Source organism: Lampris incognitus, chromosome 12, assembly GCF_029633865.1.
Source record: "Lampris incognitus isolate fLamInc1 chromosome 12, fLamInc1.hap2, whole genome shotgun sequence".
Lineage (NCBI taxonomy): Eukaryota > Metazoa > Chordata > Actinopteri > Lampriformes > Lampridae > Lampris > Lampris incognitus.
In genome coordinates this window covers 17,634,183-17,651,509 of record NC_079222.1, presented here as the reverse complement: position 1 = coordinate 17,651,509, position 17,327 = coordinate 17,634,183, and the positions used below count along the sequence as shown (strand labels likewise).

The 17,327-nt window shown below is 41.6% G+C and overlaps 1 protein-coding gene across 1 annotated transcript in view; it reads right to left on the bottom strand.

The window, feature by feature from the left end:
* The window catches only part of scarb2b (scavenger receptor class B, member 2b), a 68,851-nt gene that overhangs the window by 33,616 nt on the left and 17,908 nt on the right, over positions 1-17,327 (bottom strand). Inside the window, exons 3-7 of the mRNA XM_056290606.1 lie at positions 11,440-11,597; positions 5,499-5,646; positions 5,107-5,298; positions 2,984-3,075; positions 258-377 (exon numbers count right to left, since the gene is read on the bottom strand). Coding sequence (XP_056146581.1) covers positions 258-377; positions 2,984-3,075; positions 5,107-5,298; positions 5,499-5,646; positions 11,440-11,597 — 710 coding nt within the window. The remainder of the gene's footprint in view (positions 1-257; positions 378-2,983; positions 3,076-5,106; positions 5,299-5,498; positions 5,647-11,439; positions 11,598-17,327) is intronic.

Here is a 17,327-nt window from a genome sequence, read left to right as displayed (position 1 = left end):
GAAATGTGCTTTGCCACTTCACTGGCAATCCATTATTCATAGTCATTAATAAGGTTAATGATGTTAAAGGATTGTGGATTGTTGATGGTAATTAAGTTCTATTTAACTTTAACATCTTACACCTTTTTCATCAGTCACTCAAAACATTAAAAGAACGCAGATGGTCTTAATTTTGTACTTTTTAAAGCCTAAAAAAAACTTAGAACAACCTTGTGGGAGAAGCAGAAAAGGGGACACATCGTTTTACTGTATTGTACCTGCAGAGATCTGATGTGAAGACATAGAGGCGTTCATTTTTACTCAGCAGGGGGTGAAAAGCACTTCCGTCTGTTCCATTGATACTGTTGCTCTGGTTAGAGTTCCAGAATGACAATTGGCTACAAAACAACATAAAAATGGAAAGAAAAAGTGAGCATTGCATGGCTTTATATCAAAGATATTATAGAAGGGGCTATTTATAATCAAATGATTATGAATAGCCCCCTTTTAATGCTTGTAAAGATCTATGTTAATGAGGCATTGATACAATTTAAACAAAATTTGAAATTGAAATTAAATTAATTAATTAAATTAAATCAAATTGATGTAAAATTGATACAATTTAAACTCTGTGCCATCCTTTTCTATACAGTTCTTGCAACACTTTTACCTGTTCATTCACTGCCATTATCCTGACTGTTGCCAAAATCAATCACAAAGAAATGTTTTTGCAGATAAAACACGTCTAAACCGGAAGAAACCACAAACGTTTTCTTAAATGAGCATCTGACAAAAAAATGCAGACATTGCCAGAAAAACTTGACATCTTTAATAAAAAAAATGGGAAAGGTACAAGATACATGGACTGAAAACTGTAAAGTCTTCATAAAGCTAAAAGGGTCTCCAGAGGAGGCAAAAATCATTGGTCATCAGAGATCAATCAATCAATGAGAATGATCTTGAAAAACTTCAGTGAGTACTAAACAACACAACAGAGTTCAACACACTAATCAATAAAACATGCAAAGTAAACCATTATACACAACCAAGATAAGACCAGACAGCAATCTTTCATCTCCAGCCAGAGACACTGATGATCGGCGAGCAGCAAGGATTAGAGAACATTGAAAAAAAATCAATGAGGGTTGAATCAGTTCATGTGGATACAGCGTTTATTGACAGATAAGTTTCATCACTCAATTAAGTGACCACTTCAGTCTAAACTGACTGCAGGTATTCCCAACCTTATAAACAATAGTCGCATAATGATCGAACCAACAAACAGTTTCATATGCACATATGGGTGTGACCATTAACTAGTGTTTCAATGGCCATGTGTACTATTCACAGAGGATTTGGGAATATTTGCAATCACAGCATTGTCAGATGGTGACAGATGTACTCTTAGGACCCCTTCGGTTCAGGGATGGTCGTTCGCTCTTAACATAGATGGCCTCTTTGATTCCCCATTCAAACCAGCTTTCTGCCTTATCAAGGATGTGCACATCCTCATCCTTGAAAGAGTGGCCACTGGCCTGTAGATGGGTGTAGATTGCAGAGTCCTGACTTGACGTATTAGCTCTCCTGTGTGGTGCCATTCTCTTGGTAATCTTCCTGGCACTTAACAGCGTACACTACATTGCTGTTTGTGCCAGGGGACCTGATCCTTGGGGTGGACTGACTTCTGGCGCAGCGTGTCTTGGGGTTTGAAAGCAACTGAGACACGGTGTTTGGAAAATATGCATCTCAGCTTTTCCGACACTCCCGCCACATACCGAATCACCACTGGTTTGTGCTTCGGCTGCTGCTGTCCTTCTCCTCTCTTCACTTGGTTGGTACACTGTTTGGAAGTCTTCCTGGCTTTGACAAACACCCAATTAGGATAACCACACTTAACCAGGGCCTGTTTAATGTGGGATTTCTCCCCTTCTCCGGTCACTGTGTCAGTGGGGACGTTGTCGGTTCGGTGGTATAGCGTCTTGATGACTCCTAGTTTGTGCTCCAGTGAATGATGAGAGTCAAACCTTAAGTACTGATCAGTATGTGTTGGTTTACCGTAAACATCAATGGTAAAATGTCCCCTATCACCAATTGCAATTTCACAGTCTAAGAGGGCTAACCTGTCATTTTCACATCCTCCCTGGTGAATTTGATGTGGTTGTCCACAGAGTTAATGTGGTCGGTGAAATGTGGTACATCCTGAGATTTAATTTTAACCCAGGTGTCGTCCACAAATCTGAACCAATGGCTAGGTGTTGTCCCTGTTCTTTTTCCCCCCTTTTTCCCCCTATTGTTCACATTAGTTGAGTTTGTATTGTGCAACACAACTTGCATTGAATTTGAACTATACAGTACAGTGGGAATTGAGTTTGAAATGAATAGTAGCTGCATTAACTTAAGAGTAGGTGAGACGGGGTAGAAAATAATACGTATATACTTCCTCCTACTCCTTTTCCAATATGTAACAAATAATCTGATGCATACAGATTTGTTCGCTGAGTTTGATGTGTGGATTTGTTGATCACTTCAGATTATTGGCAATGGCTTATCTGTATGTTATGCCCAGTTTATGTAGATATTTGAAATAAATCATTCATTCAAACCAAAAAAACAAAAAAACAAAAAAAAACCCCAAAAACACATTTCTGACAGGGAAGGAGGAGAAGTTGTGAAACGTGGCAGGGGTAGTTTTGCCTGTCAAGACTTAAGCACAACCAAATAAATCCATCATTAAGGCATTACAACAGCCAAGTATCAGACTGTCCTGCCCTGCCCTGTATACTGCATACTGGGCAAGGACAGACAAACCATGACCAGGCAGCACTCCACTGTTACTGGCTGGAAACATTTAACATAAGAAACTATTAAAATTAATTTGTATCTCATATGTCTGTGAACTTACAGTCATCATAGTGAAAACAGAGTGTGTATGATGTATGCGTGTGTGTGTTTTTATGTGTCTGTGATGAGTGTGTAATCCTGCCTGTTTCTGCATTGAACTTACCTTTGACCTCTCCATGTGTCGACTCGACCGTAGTCCATGTAGTTCTGCTCCCCAGTGTGGTACACAAACTCTCCATCATTTGACTCATTTTTCTAAAAAGAACAAAATATTTAAAAAATTTTCAGAGCCTCAATATTAAAGAGAATCGTTTAAAGTACTCAGATGTTTTTCTATCTCCGAAGTGATGATTAACAGTAATTATTTAATGTGATTTTGCAGTATGTCACATATCTAGACTTAGTGAAGCTGCACAGCTCATTCAAACCTGGCAATAATTACATTTAATTTAAGTGATAAATCTTTAATTCCATAGAGTGATCCTCCCATGCGCTACGTCCACCTGGCGAAACTCGTCACTGTCAGGTGAAAAGAAGCAGCTGGCGACTCCACATGTATCGGAGGAGGCATGTGGTAGTCTGCAGCCCTCCCCAGATCGGCAGAAGGGGATGAAAGCAGTGACTGGGAAGGCTCGGAAGAGCGGGGCAATTGGCTGGATACAGTTGGGGAGAAAAAAATAAACATGAGCTAAATATTAGTGTGGGGTTTTTTTTGTGTGAGGTAAATAATATGATTTAATCTAATCAGAGTCAGAATCAGAATCATGTTTATTGGCCATGTCAGTTTGCAGATACATGGAACTTGACTCTGGTTTCGTGCCTCTCTCAGCGTATTTAACAGAGAATAACAGCACTACAATACAGCAATCTTCATTTAAGATAGGAAAGCAGGAAAAGGGGAGGGAGGGTTCCCTGTAGTCACAATAACACAAGTGGCCACGCTGAGGCCACTAGACAATGAGAGAGTAGGTGAAAGTGTTAACAAAACATTTGGGTGAAGGATCTTGACTCAAGTCCAATCAGTGTCACAGGGAAAGTCACTCCACTTGCAGAGATTCTTTCCACATTACTCCCTGCTTTTCTGTTTTCTAGGTCAAGGTTTACCACTAAAATAGAAGACCTCTGCTGTTAACAAAAGGGGCAAAGACATTTCCTTACTAGACAGAGGGCAACAAATAGACAAACACATAAAGAAAGCAAAAACAAGAATAAAAACACATTTTCCTTAAGTAATGGTTCATTTTGGTCATGATTTTGAAGCAGGTGAGCAACATCTTTCACTGAACAGACAGCAAACTATTACATATTTACTCAAATCTTGACATCCATCTTTGCTCTACTATCTACTACATCCTAATTTCATGTACAGAATCAAGCCTTCTTTACATATAATATATAATATACGTTATTAATATGTGCACAGTAGAAATTGCTATTTTCTATGTCCATTGGTTTATCTAAGTCCTAATTTCCTTCCTTTTTCTTCCCCTCTCTCACTCCCCAGAATCTTTCCCCCCTACACTCAATCATCTCCATCACACTCCCTTAAACATTTTTCTTCAAATCCAGCTTTCAGTATTTCCTGGCAACTTGTATGTTAGCCCTCCAAAAGCCCTCCCAAGTATATGCAGTAAAGCCCCGGTAGGAAAACAGAGATAACCTGTGGTGTTTTTCCTCATACTAAGACTTTGCCTATTAAATGTGCACACTGAGGATTTTGGTTGTCCGCTCAACTTTTTCATAATGTTGGCTTTTATGTTCTTCCCAGTGGACCAGTGGGCCAATCAGATGAAGGACTTCCTCATTTCTCATGTCTTTCTGCTGTAGCATTGCTTTTTTGTTTGTCGTGGGCCTTAAATCTAATTTTGCTCATGATGGCGATACAAAGAATTTATTGATGAATCATTAAATGAGTACAACACATGAAGCCACTCTACATACTATAGATTTTCCCATCAATGATTCCGTGAATATAGATGTGTGCTAATTCACATATAGTTATCAAAGCATACTCATGCTTGCATGTGATTGCTACATATTTTTAGTTATGGTCTGCATCGGGCCCGGTATGCCTTGGTTGGAGAGGCAATTTATCGAAAGAAAAATGCTTTTTGCATACAATTTTACTTACCAGTTCATTAGTTTAACCGAATAGAAGGACATTATATGAAGGAATGAATGCATGGAATGGATTAATCATTTGTCATCTGACTGATCCTCCTCTTTTAAAGCTGCCCAAACAAATAGTCCAGTAAAACTTCACTTAGCAGCAGAGCTGTTTTGTACCTTGTACATGAGACCAAAGATCTTTTCAACATCAGGATAGGAGGGGGCAATTCGGGCCAGCAGGGGGTCTTCATAGCCCCACAGCAGTTCGTCCACAGTGCGGGTGGTGAAGAGACCCACCCCCATAGAGTTCATCCAAATGGACATCATGGAAGACTTCCAGAAGCTTACTTTCAGCTTATTCATGACAGCCTGGACACAGAGTGAGAATAGATGTCAGAATAACAGGTGCGGGTTAGGAATACGGAGTGTATGTATGATTGGGGAAAAAAAAACAAGAGAGTGAAAAAAAAAGGAAATAAAAGCTCATCATAGAGAGAAAAATAATTAAAGATCATAAAGACTCTGCCTCTTCTTGTTTTCAGTCATAAAACATACAGCCATTAACTCACCCAAGCAGGGATGTTGACAGTGGTGATGGCATCAACAGCTGGGTCACCAACTGACCTCTCCCTCGAAAAGACAAAGGTCTTAGGGTTGTATGCTGACACTTTTGAGCCATTCTCCACCATGGTCACATTGACCTTAGGTCTGTACTCCCTGAGAAAAACAATGTAAGGCATGAAAATAATGCTTTTGCTTGTTTTAAACTGCATGTCTGATTTTCTGTTAAATCGCTAATAGCTTGAGTAGTGACAATTAGTTGTTTGATTTACACTGAATGCAAAATGCCATGCACTGAAACCTTAAAAATACTAGAAAGTATTGCAAATGTGGTAAAGCTAATATTACAAATGTCATAATGCAAATGTCTGGCAATAAACACAACATCTACTTCTTTAGTTAATGTAAACAATATTACACAGGCTACTGTGAGAGGTAAGTTTCCATCCAAATTCTGACAGTTGTACTATTTTGTAGTTTCCGAAGTGGACCTTGATATTTAAGGATTTCAGTGGGTGTATTAGCAAAGATTGAAATGGGCAGATTAATATGTACAGAGCAACCTACTTTGCAAGACTCACATAACTAAAATTAGAATCTGAAGTAACGTTTGCATAACCCTCTGACTTGTATTGTCATCTTACCAAGTGTAACTTATACTGCATTTGAGAAGTTGTTTTTTCGATTTTTCATAATCAGCAAATGAATATGGTTTAAATCACCATGCTGAGCAAGGCACAGAGCAAACAAATATAGATTGCTCAGTCCTAGCTCATGAAAAACATTATAAATGTGCTGCTTATTTAATGTGAAATAATAAAGATGAAATGAAAACAGTTCATATCATTTATGTTAATTTGGTATTTGTTGAGAAATGATGAACACTTCTACTTTCATTTGAATTTCGTGTTTGTGTGTACATATATTTACAGGTATGTGTGTGTGTGTTTCTTTTCCATGGATTATCTCCTTGTTGTGGTGGAGAAGCTTGAGTGGGCCTGAGATCCAGAGAGCAATGCTGTCTGGAGCTATGCTCCTGGTAGGGTCACCCATGGCAGCAAGGTAATGGGGGAGGTCCCTGACAAAGAGCAATCCAACCAAGACCTCAACGGTGGAACAGGTGGAGGATGATGGCTGACTTTAGGGAAACATCATAATGGTTGGCAAGGTGAAAGAAGGGTGCAGCAGAAATGGGCCCCCAGTCGTCTTGGACTCCATGCCACTGAATCCTGACCCAGATCTGTCAAGGACCGTGTGGTGTCTGTCTGTGCACCAGTCTCCCCACATTAAACAAAGTAATGCGCAGGCGTCTTCCATAAAGGGAATCCACCCTCACATCCCAGATTAAGTCCTATGGTGACCGGCATGGGTGGGTGTTAGATTCAGTTGCTGGGCTCCTGAAAAGAGGTAGAAAGAGCCCTTCGGTAGCCCTCTTTAGGACCCCCTCTGCTCACCCCACCTGGGAAAGGGGCTAGAAAAGGTGCCCTAAAAATAGCCTGCCTCAGTCTTCCTGACTGGATTACTGCATCCAGATGGATCACCACATACAGTAAGAAACACAGAAACATGAACTTTGGAGTCTGGAATGTGTGCACACTGATGGATAGTGCGACCAGTGACAGATCAGAGAGGAGAACCGCAATAATCACTAGAGAACCGAAGAGATGCCGGATTGACATAGCTGCCTTTTCAGAAACCAGACGGGCAGACAAAGGACAACTGAAGGAGGAGGAGGGTGGCTACTCTTTCTTCCAGAAAGGAAAAACTGCTGATGAGCCCAGGATCCATGGTGTTGGATTTGCCATCAGGAACCAAATCATCAGCCACATGTCTCAACTTCCTGTGGGGATCATTGAGCATCTCATGACCATTCATCTGGTGCTTGCCAACAACCAGATGGCAACAGTTATGAGTGCCTATGCCCCTACTTCAGAATCTGAAGAGGAAATAGAAGCGACCTTCAACGCCTGCTTAGACAAGACGCTGTCAAGAATCCCCAAGGAGGATAAGATTATTCTCCTTAGAGACTTCAACGCCAGGGTCAGCCGGGAACAACACCTTTGGAAGGGCACCATAGGACAGGAAGGCGTTGGGAAAATCAACTCCAATGGAGTTTTCTTCTTAGCAAATGTATTCAGTATGACTTCACCTTCACGAACAATCTGTTTCACCAGAAAAACAAATTTAAGGCATCTTGGAGACGCCCCCCCCCCACTCCAAACAATGGTATCTCCTTGACTATGTCATTGTACAGTCCAGGGACCACCTTGACATGAACATCACGAGGGCCATGGTTGATGCAGGTGACTGCTGGACAGATCATTGCCTCATCCACTCCATGATGTCCATCAAACTCAAGAGGAAGAGGAGGGTTCAAAAGAAGCAGATCCAGCCAAGACTGAACCTTGAAAGCCTGAATGAAACTGCCAACCAGCAGCGACTTCAGGCATCTCTTGGGGAAATCCTCTAACAAGAATATCCTGATGACATTGAGAAGCACTGGAGCCTGCTCAGGTCCACCATCCTTTACACCTTCAAAACCACCCTTGGGTACAAGTCCAGAAAGCATTAGGACTGGTTTGATGAGAATGACGCAGAGATAGAACAGCTCATCACCAAGAAAGGAGGGCCTTCTGAGCCTACCAAAATGATGTGGTTTGCAAGGTTAAAAGAGTGGCTTACTCCAGAGCCAAGTCATATGTCCAGAGATGGGTGAGGGAGCTTAAGAACTCTTGGTGGTCAGAAAAAGGTTCTGGAAATCCAGTGTCTGGCAGACTTGGATGACACCAGAGGCTTTTTCAGTGCTACTAAGGCCGTCTGTCTATGGTCAAAGCAAGCGTGGCTTAACCCCCCTGTGCTCAAAGGATGGGCAAGCACTGCAGAAGGACAACAATTCCATTAACACCCGATGGAAGGAGCACTTCCCAGAACTTCTCAACCGCAACAGCACAGCTGAACCAGACATTGCCAGCCACATTCCCCAGAGTCTCATCAGAGAAGACACTGGGGAACTTCCCGCCATGACTGAAGTTCTAGATGCCATCAGGAGGAACAACAAGGCCACTGGTCCAGATGTGATCCCAGCTAAGATCTTAAAGGAAGGTGGATCAGAGCTCATGTACCACATCCACGCCCTCCTCCTCAAGGTCTGGGGAAAAAAAACTTGGGGGATGCTCTAATAGTGGCCATATTCAAGAAAGGGGACATGTGGGACTGTAGTTTCATGTGGAAACTACAGGGACATCTCACTCCTGTCAACAACAGGCAAAGTCATCGCTCGTGTCCTCACATACTGACTGCTACCACTGGCTGAGGAAGTATTTCCCAGAATCTCAGTGTGGCTTTCGCCCACCCAGAGGTACAGCAGACATGATATTTGCAGCATGTCAACTCCAGGAAAAATGCCGTGAACAAAGACAGCTTTTGTTCATGGCTTACATAGTCCTGACAAAGGTCTTTGACTCAGTAGACCGCCAGCATACTGCAGCATACTATCAAGATTTTGCTCCCCTGACAAATATATCAGAATATCGAGGCTTCTACATGACAGCATGTCAGTCACATTGCTCAGCAACAGCAGCTCTGAGTCAGAGCCCTTCACTGTGGAAACAGGGGCCAAACAGGGATGCATCATCCCATCCACCTTTTTGCCATCTTTACTGCTGCCATATTCCACCTCAATGGCGAAGAGTTGCCGAGGGGAATTTCAATCCTATACCGAACTGACAGCAGGCTCTTCAACCTTAATAGGTTCAAGGCCAAGAGCTAAGTCTGCAACACCACCATCATGGCGCTTCAGTATGCAAATGACAACACCATTGCAGCACACTCTGCAGAAGACCTCCAGGATATTCTAAATGCCTTTGCCAAGGCATAAAGAACCCTGGGTCCAGCATTAAACTTCAAGAGGACGCAGGTCCTACCCAAACCCAACTAGCCATCTACCAAGCCCACCATAAAAGTGGACAACATTTTTGAAAACATCACTTTCCCTACCTCAGCAGCCTTCTCTCCTTTCCATTACATTCTCCAGAACATGTAAATAGAATAAATGACAATGTATGGCACCCCTTTCCTTAGATGTTTGATTCAGATAAGGAAAAAGGCACAGGAAAAAAAAAACTTTTCAGGAAAAGAATAGGAGAAATCCCAGTAAGAGCATCAGAAGACAGATCCCTCTTCCTCTTTGGCTAGGTGTGCAGTAGGTCCCGAGTGGGCAGAGCAGACAATGTGGTAACAGATTTAAAATAACCATGGTTACTGTGATTACCGCTCAGGTTGAGGTAATTAATGATGACACATATTAATGAAATTTTTTTTTTGAAAAGTCAGTCATATATTTTTTGGGCATTTATAAATATACATATATATTTTTTGGGCAATTAACAAATATAAATCAGACATGTGTGTGTGGGGGGGCAACAATTTGTGTGCAGGTTTAAGAGAGACAAGAATTACATGTTATAAACTTGTTGAAGTTTGGCAAAATATATTAAATTGTTGTTCTTTATATATTGAGTTGGGCAGCACAGTGGCTCAGCGGTTAGCGCGGTCACCTCATAGCAAGAAGGTCCTGTCCTGGGTTCAAGCCCCAGGGTAGTCCAATCTTGGGGGCCATCCCGTGTCATACTCTGTATGGAGTTTGCATGTTTTCCCCGTGTCTGCTAGGGTTTCCTCCGGGTGCTCCGGTTTCCTCCCACAGTCCAAAGACATGTAGGTCAGGTGAATTGGCCGCACTAAATTGTGATGGCCTGGCGGCCTGTCCAGGGTGTCTCCCCACCTGCTGCCCAATGACTGCTGGGATAGGCTCCAGCATACCCGCAACCCTGAGAGCAGGATTAGCGGTTTGGATAATGGATGAATGGATATATTGAGGTTCTCTTGTGCTCCCCACATTTCAACCTGGCATCATTCACTTAGCACTTTCTGGTGCTGACGGTTGCAGTCAAGTGCATTACGTAGTAACATCTCTGTTGGTGTGTTGTTCTATAGCGCTCACTCCAAATATGGCGAAAAAGTCATATAAAATTGCTAAGAGTCCAATACAGTTATGGGAACTGATGTATAAATGTATACACACCATTTTCCCATGCTATACTCTTTTCTGCAGTGTTTCTTTTGTTAAATTTCACGATAGATGAAACATTCACTCAAGCTAATGAGGCGCATAATGGCTGCTATTGTTCTCCGCTAGCTAACATTTGCTTACACTTCTCTGTGAATAAGGCTGGAGTTGAACTGACAATATATGACCACAACATATGTTCATTTTGATTTTGCCAGGTTTGTTGTTTTGCTGAATATAATTTTTCTAAGATGAACATATATATTCATTTCATATTTATACAAAATGGGTTCAGGGAATGCTATTACGCAAAATGTCTATATTAGCTAGCCAAAATTAATACTGTTGTAAACTATATGATCAAGTTTTATTTTGGTTGAGCCAATTGTTATCGCTGTATTTTTTTTCATGATGTATTTCTATATCAGCAGTAGAAAAACAGCCATTCTTCACATGATAGCAACAGAGTTGGGCTGGAGTTGAGCTGACACTGTACAACCACAACATCTAACTGTTCATTTTGATTTTGCCACAGTTGAGTTGTGCCAGAAATAAATGGGCCTGCAGCAGCTACTCTCAATTCAGAAGACTGGTGTGGTTTCTTCAAAGTATAGCCAGAACAAGGGGGTTACAAGGCATGTAAGCATGAGTGTATCAGTTCAGGTTTCATGAACAGATGTTTTAAGTGCATCCTCGCTTTTATTGAGACCTAATCTCAATGTTTCAGCCATTGGGTCTTAGGCCAGGCTTCCCACATCCAACTTAAGGCAGGTGAGAGATTGATAGATGGCACCATGTGATTTTTGAGAATTAATGGTGAAAGAGGATTGTGTAAATTGTATGTTTCTTTTTTTATATTCATGCAGATTTTCCAGCGTTCTTACCTATAAGTGTAGGGTCCGACTTGGCTAACCACTGGCTTGGCCCCTTGCAGAAACTCATCCAAATTAGTGACATTGAAAAAGAAATACTCCATGAAGACAGGGGGTGGTGGGTTCTTCCATGTCTCAAACACCCGGCTGCCCTCTGTCAAAGTAATCTCCTGGAGACGCACAAAGAATACACTGTTTATCAGGTCGAAACTACCAACACGATCCCATTCCACTAGATAAGCATGACTGTAAGACCGGGGCAGTTTAGTGCCCAAACACTAAGGAAACACTGAAGAAAAACCATGATGTTTTGTAGAGCTGAACAATACATCGTTTTGGAATAAACACCACAACACACATGGACACTAGTTACATTGTAAAGGATGCAGTCTAAGGCAAATTGAGCTCATCAGTCAAGCTTGGCTACAACTCGTATCACTTGGTGATACGAAACAAACTGGTAAGGTTGGCTTTTGTTATGACTGCTCTTGAAAAATATTGTCGCGCAGCTGATTTGTTTTTTTCGGATTTAATAATTTCTTGAACAAATGCTTTATTTCCTTTTCTAAAACCATACTAATGGCTGTTAGAGTGATACATTCTTTGCAAATGCAGCTTTGAAATGTAAAAGCCTCTGGTCAAATTATATAACTCCTTTTTATTCAATACGCCATTACTAATCACAAAAGTTTTGCTTTGTTTGTCAATTTTTGCCTCTGATGTAAACCATCTTTGAGTATTTAGAAAAGTGCTACATGAATCTAATATATTATTATTATTATTGTTATTATTAGTTATTAGTAAAACAAAATATCGCATGTTGATTTTTTTTTCAGTCTTGTTCAGCCTTAATATATTTCCAGTGTGATATGAACAATAAACTGAAAGTAAAGGTAGGATTTGCTGCAAGCAGATGTGCAGAATTTATTTTGGCTTGATTAATTTTCTACCTGCAAATGACATTGGAACATCAAACTCAAGTTTTGAACTTGAATTTCCCTAATTTTGTTCTCGGACACATCAGAGAACAAAAGCATCCTTGTGTGAGACGTGGAGGGTAGCTGTTGGATGAGCATCAGACTACAAAGCATTGGCTGGACACATGAATGGTATTAGGGGAGACCCTTCCATAGTTTCATTGTCAATGGTTTCCAGTGGCAACGGGATCTCTGGGAGAGCCACCGGCAGATCATGTGATTGAGGGAGCTTGGTGCCTACTGGTTAGGGAGGGCTGCGACCTTAATGATCGGAGCCACATTCCTCAGGACTGAGCCCAGAAAGTCCCTGGCAATGCAACGGCAGTGCAAAACCCATTACTACCGTTCTGTAATTACCAACATGCCAGACAATTAAAGCTAAGACATAATTGCCAGTGGATTAAGACACCATATTCACTCATTTCCAAATGCAGAAGAGAGGAAATCAGGGAAAGATGGTGAATGCTTTTTTTTTTTTAGAAATCAGTTTTTATTGATATATGTAGAAGATTATTTGTAATGATTTTGACGCCATATGTCCTTCAAAATATCCCCAATGATGCCATTCAAAATAATGACAGGAGGCAGGGTTATTCTGAAGGGGTACAGATCCCCTTCTCCTTTGGGGTCCCTTCTAATCCCTCAACGACAAAAGCTCAGTTGAGTAGACATGGACAATAAGCCTGTCACCTTAGATTGAGGCAGGGAGAGACTGGTCTCTATGAATTCTCCTTTCATGGGTGGAACAACCAGTACAGTAACGCTCTCCGCATGCTCCATGAATGACTGGGTGGAAAACAAGGACGGCCAAGCTCTCTTATCTCATTTTTTACCATGGCTACTCTAAAGCCAATCCCGACATGTAAACACATGTAACAGGTTTATACACACTGCCAGAGTTTTGATGATAAGAGGCTTTTGTACAAACACACAACTGAATATCACTGAACATGGAAAAAGTTATTAAACTCACCAAGCCCCTCTGTGTGAACTATTGTTTATATGGGTTAACTCAGCTGAAATGAACAACTATAAGCTGAGTTGCAGGGAAACAGCCCTGCAAACACTGAACCCATCAAAGGTTGATGAGGACAATGCCAATCCAAAGCAAGAAGATTGTTCAGTATTATTATATTTTTTTGGTACTGTGTGCTGACCCACAACTTATTGTCATACACATACATGTTGTGCCAACCCACCCCCCAACTTACCCTATTTTCCAATAAGTCTGACACAAAGAAAGAGGCTTAACTCACATAGAAGGCCAACCGCTGGGAGGGTCTCCATGAAATGAGTTCCTTCACACTGGGTTAAGGGAGTTACTTGAGACAACTGAGCTAAACTCATAATGCCAGTCCAATAGGCAAATACAAGTGTGTGTATGTGTGTGTTTATGTGTGAAAGTGTTTGTGTGAGAATGTGTGGACATGTGTGTGATTAGGCAATTTTATATTCATTTAGGCTACTCAGTGACTTGCAAAATACTTTTGTAAATTGAGGCCGGATTATAAAATATGGTCAGCCATTAATTGTCATGTAAGGATGGAGGTTAGGGGCTGCTTTCCTTCATAAATAGATGATTCAATAATTATTGATATTGCCATATCAACTTTACAGTTGATTTGGAATTTGTTTCGGTGTGCTCAAAGATAACAACGTTAAACATGTAACCACACAATACATACAAGGACTGTCCACAAAAATATATTATTAAATTTATATTACAATAATCAAATTAATGCAGCCATGTGGCCATGCCCTTAAAGGGACAAATTAAAGTGCATGTGCTTAAGGAGTCTATACTTATACAATCAGTGAATCATTTAGGATGCGGATTGCTACAGGGTAAGTGCTATTGTGGAAGTGAGATATTCTGGTCTTAATACTGCGGAGTCTTTTACCCAAAGGGAGGTGATTGAATAGGGGGTTGACCGGGTGTGAGGAGTCTTTTAAAAATTTTAAACATTTCTGCGGAATGTGGATATGGTGTAGTTCAGAAATGGTGGAGAGTTCACAGCCAATTATTTTTGAAGTTGTGCGCATGACTCTGTCCAACAATTTTTTCTCGTGGGCTGTAGAATTGTCAGTTATTGAGAAAGTAAGCACACTTTCTATTACAGCTCTGTAGAACTGTAACATTGCAACCCTTGACACACCAAATTTCCCAGACTACCTTAGAAAAGGTAGCTTTGCAGGGGCGGCATGGCTCAGGAGGTAGAGTGGGTTGTCTAGTAATCAGAAGGTTGCTGGTTTGGTCTCTGGTTCCTCCAGAGAGAATGGCGAAGTGTCCTTGAGCAAGACACTAAATCCCTAACTGCTCCTGATGAGCAGCTTGACACCTTGCATGGCAGCCTCCACCATCAGTGTATGAATGTGTGTGACAGGGTGAATGCGAGGCATATATTGTAAAGCAAGAGTGGTCGGCACACTAGAAAAGCACTTTATAAATGCAGTTAATTTACCATTTAAAAAGGATAGTCTTTGCTGAGATTTCTTCTAGATCGTAGTGAATTTGTCTTTCATATTCCCAAGGAATATGAAAAATGATCCACTCTCTCTACCACCCGATTGTTAATGGCCAGCAGCAGTAGCTCTCCCTGATTTTTACAGGAGTCAACCACAAGTTCTTTAGTTTTGTTGATGTTCAGTTCCAGATTGATATCGCTACACCAGTCGACAAGACAGGATACCTCCTTTCTATAAGGTGTCTCATTACAGGAAATTAGTCCCACCAGTGTTGTATTATCAGCAAACTTAATCATTTTTATAGTGTCATGTGGAAATGCAGTCATTGGTGCAAAATGAGTAGAGCAGAGGTGAGAGGACACACCCCTGAGGGACATCTGTGCTCATGATCAATGAATCCAAAGAGCTATTGTTGAATTTGACTACCTGTGTTCTGCCCAGTAAGAAGTCCAAGACCCAGAGACATAGAGACTGATGGAAACAGAGCTGCAAAAGTTTGTTATATAGGCTTGTGGGTATTATTGTATTAAAAGTTGAGCTGAAGAGGGCCCTCTTTCACTGCTAGGAGGAAGACTTTCACTCCATACCCACGTTCCATCAGATTGAAAAGGCCATGAGAGAGGCCTTAATATTGGAAGTCAGTGATGTTACTTGTGATTTGTTCCATTATTTTATTACTCTGTTAATGGTTAATTATGTTTGTGCAACCGTTCCTTGTAGCACCAGGGGTGTAAATCCATCCATCCAACCATTATTATGATTATTATTATCATAACCACTTATCCTGCTCTCAGGGTTGTGGGGAGGCTAGAGCCTATCCCAGTAGGGCGGGTCATACTCAGGTGCCAACATGAATCTGAAGGAAATCTTAAGATGTGGGGCGTCTAAATTATGTGTTTTTTTATGTGGAATTCAAATATGAAGTTATTTTTTGGCTAGGATAACTCTAACCTAAATCATTTTGTATTTTTAAATGACCAATTTTACCCTTTCGAACCTCTTGAGACGTTATTAAATGATGTAAGGAAAATCATTTATATTGACAAAGCCAAATCAAATTTACATATTCATTAACAGGTGAACTGCATGCATATCACTGGATACAATTACAGAGATCAATCTCCTGACTTATTGAACGTTGCCAGGTTACACAAGTCCTGCTTTGAGTCATTCTTAGACATCAGCCTCCCACTGGTCTCCTGAGCTCTGATCCCTCCTTTCCTATGTGAAGTACTTAGCAGAAGCCTCAGTCACCATTTAACAACCCTCTCAAAGCTTTTATGTGTGGCAAGGCCAGCTGAGCACCTTCATGGGTGTGTTGATGAAGTTCTTCACCTCTGAGGTACTTACGGAGCAGGTGAGAGGTGGCTCTGACACACCTTCTGACCAGCTGATCAAGTCACCAATGCTGGAAGCAACACAATTGATGTTAGGTGTCCTTCTGGTCCTAACAGAGGAGTCCCCAAGCTGAATGTCTGGGTAACCCTCTCCCCTGATGGCCAGAATTCTCTTCACCCCCTCAAGCCTCTCCTTCTCATCTCCAGAGCACATTAGTGTTTGGAGGATGGCTTCACTGTGGGCATACCAAGCAAATCTTCTCACAGTCGGCATCACAAGGTCCAGCACCTCCTTCCTCTAGGACCTGAGGCAGTCCAGCTGACACAGGATGTATCTAGGCCCTTCGATCCATGAGTGTTTGACCTTCATGTTGAACCAACATGGATAATACACTCCAACGACGAATTCCACAATGAATTGCAGATTCTTCAGGTTCTTTCCTTTAAGTCTGTGCTTTGACACCCAGAGCCTGAGAAGTCTGTTCACCATGGTGAGCCAGTGGCTGTGGTTTACTGGTCGAATCTCCAACAGAGCCAGCCTTGCAGGAAGCTCTCCATCACTGACTGCATAGACAATTTTATAGCCATAGTGTTGATCAGTTGAGAGATCTTGAATGACCTTGTCAGGCAGCTTGATCAGTGGAGGGCCAACACAGATCTGCGTGAAGTTTGGATTGATATCCAAGTCTGTAGCAGAATCAAGGAGCTTTCCTATTGGCCCAGATAATTTGTTGTCTGACGGAGTAAGACCATCAAGGTCAACAATGAGATGGAGCAGGGGAAGTTCACCAGTGTGCAGGTTGCACTCCAACCAGACCAGCTTGCTCCCCAGGTGCAGCTCCAGCTTATGCATTACTCCAGCTTACACACCAGTGTTGACATTTGTTGAGTGTCCTCCAATGGCCCACAACGTCTTATCAAAGCCCATCTCTTTTAGCCAGGCAAACAAGACCTTAGCAATCTGCTCTGCATGTGATGCCTCTTTAGTTGCTTTCTCTGGGGTAAAGTGGAACAGATAGTAGCGGCTAGGCTCACTAGCAACACTATAGTGTTCTTCCTTGATCTTTGCAGGAAAAGACTGGTCACTACCCTCAGCTTCCATCATCACATTGGTCAGGTC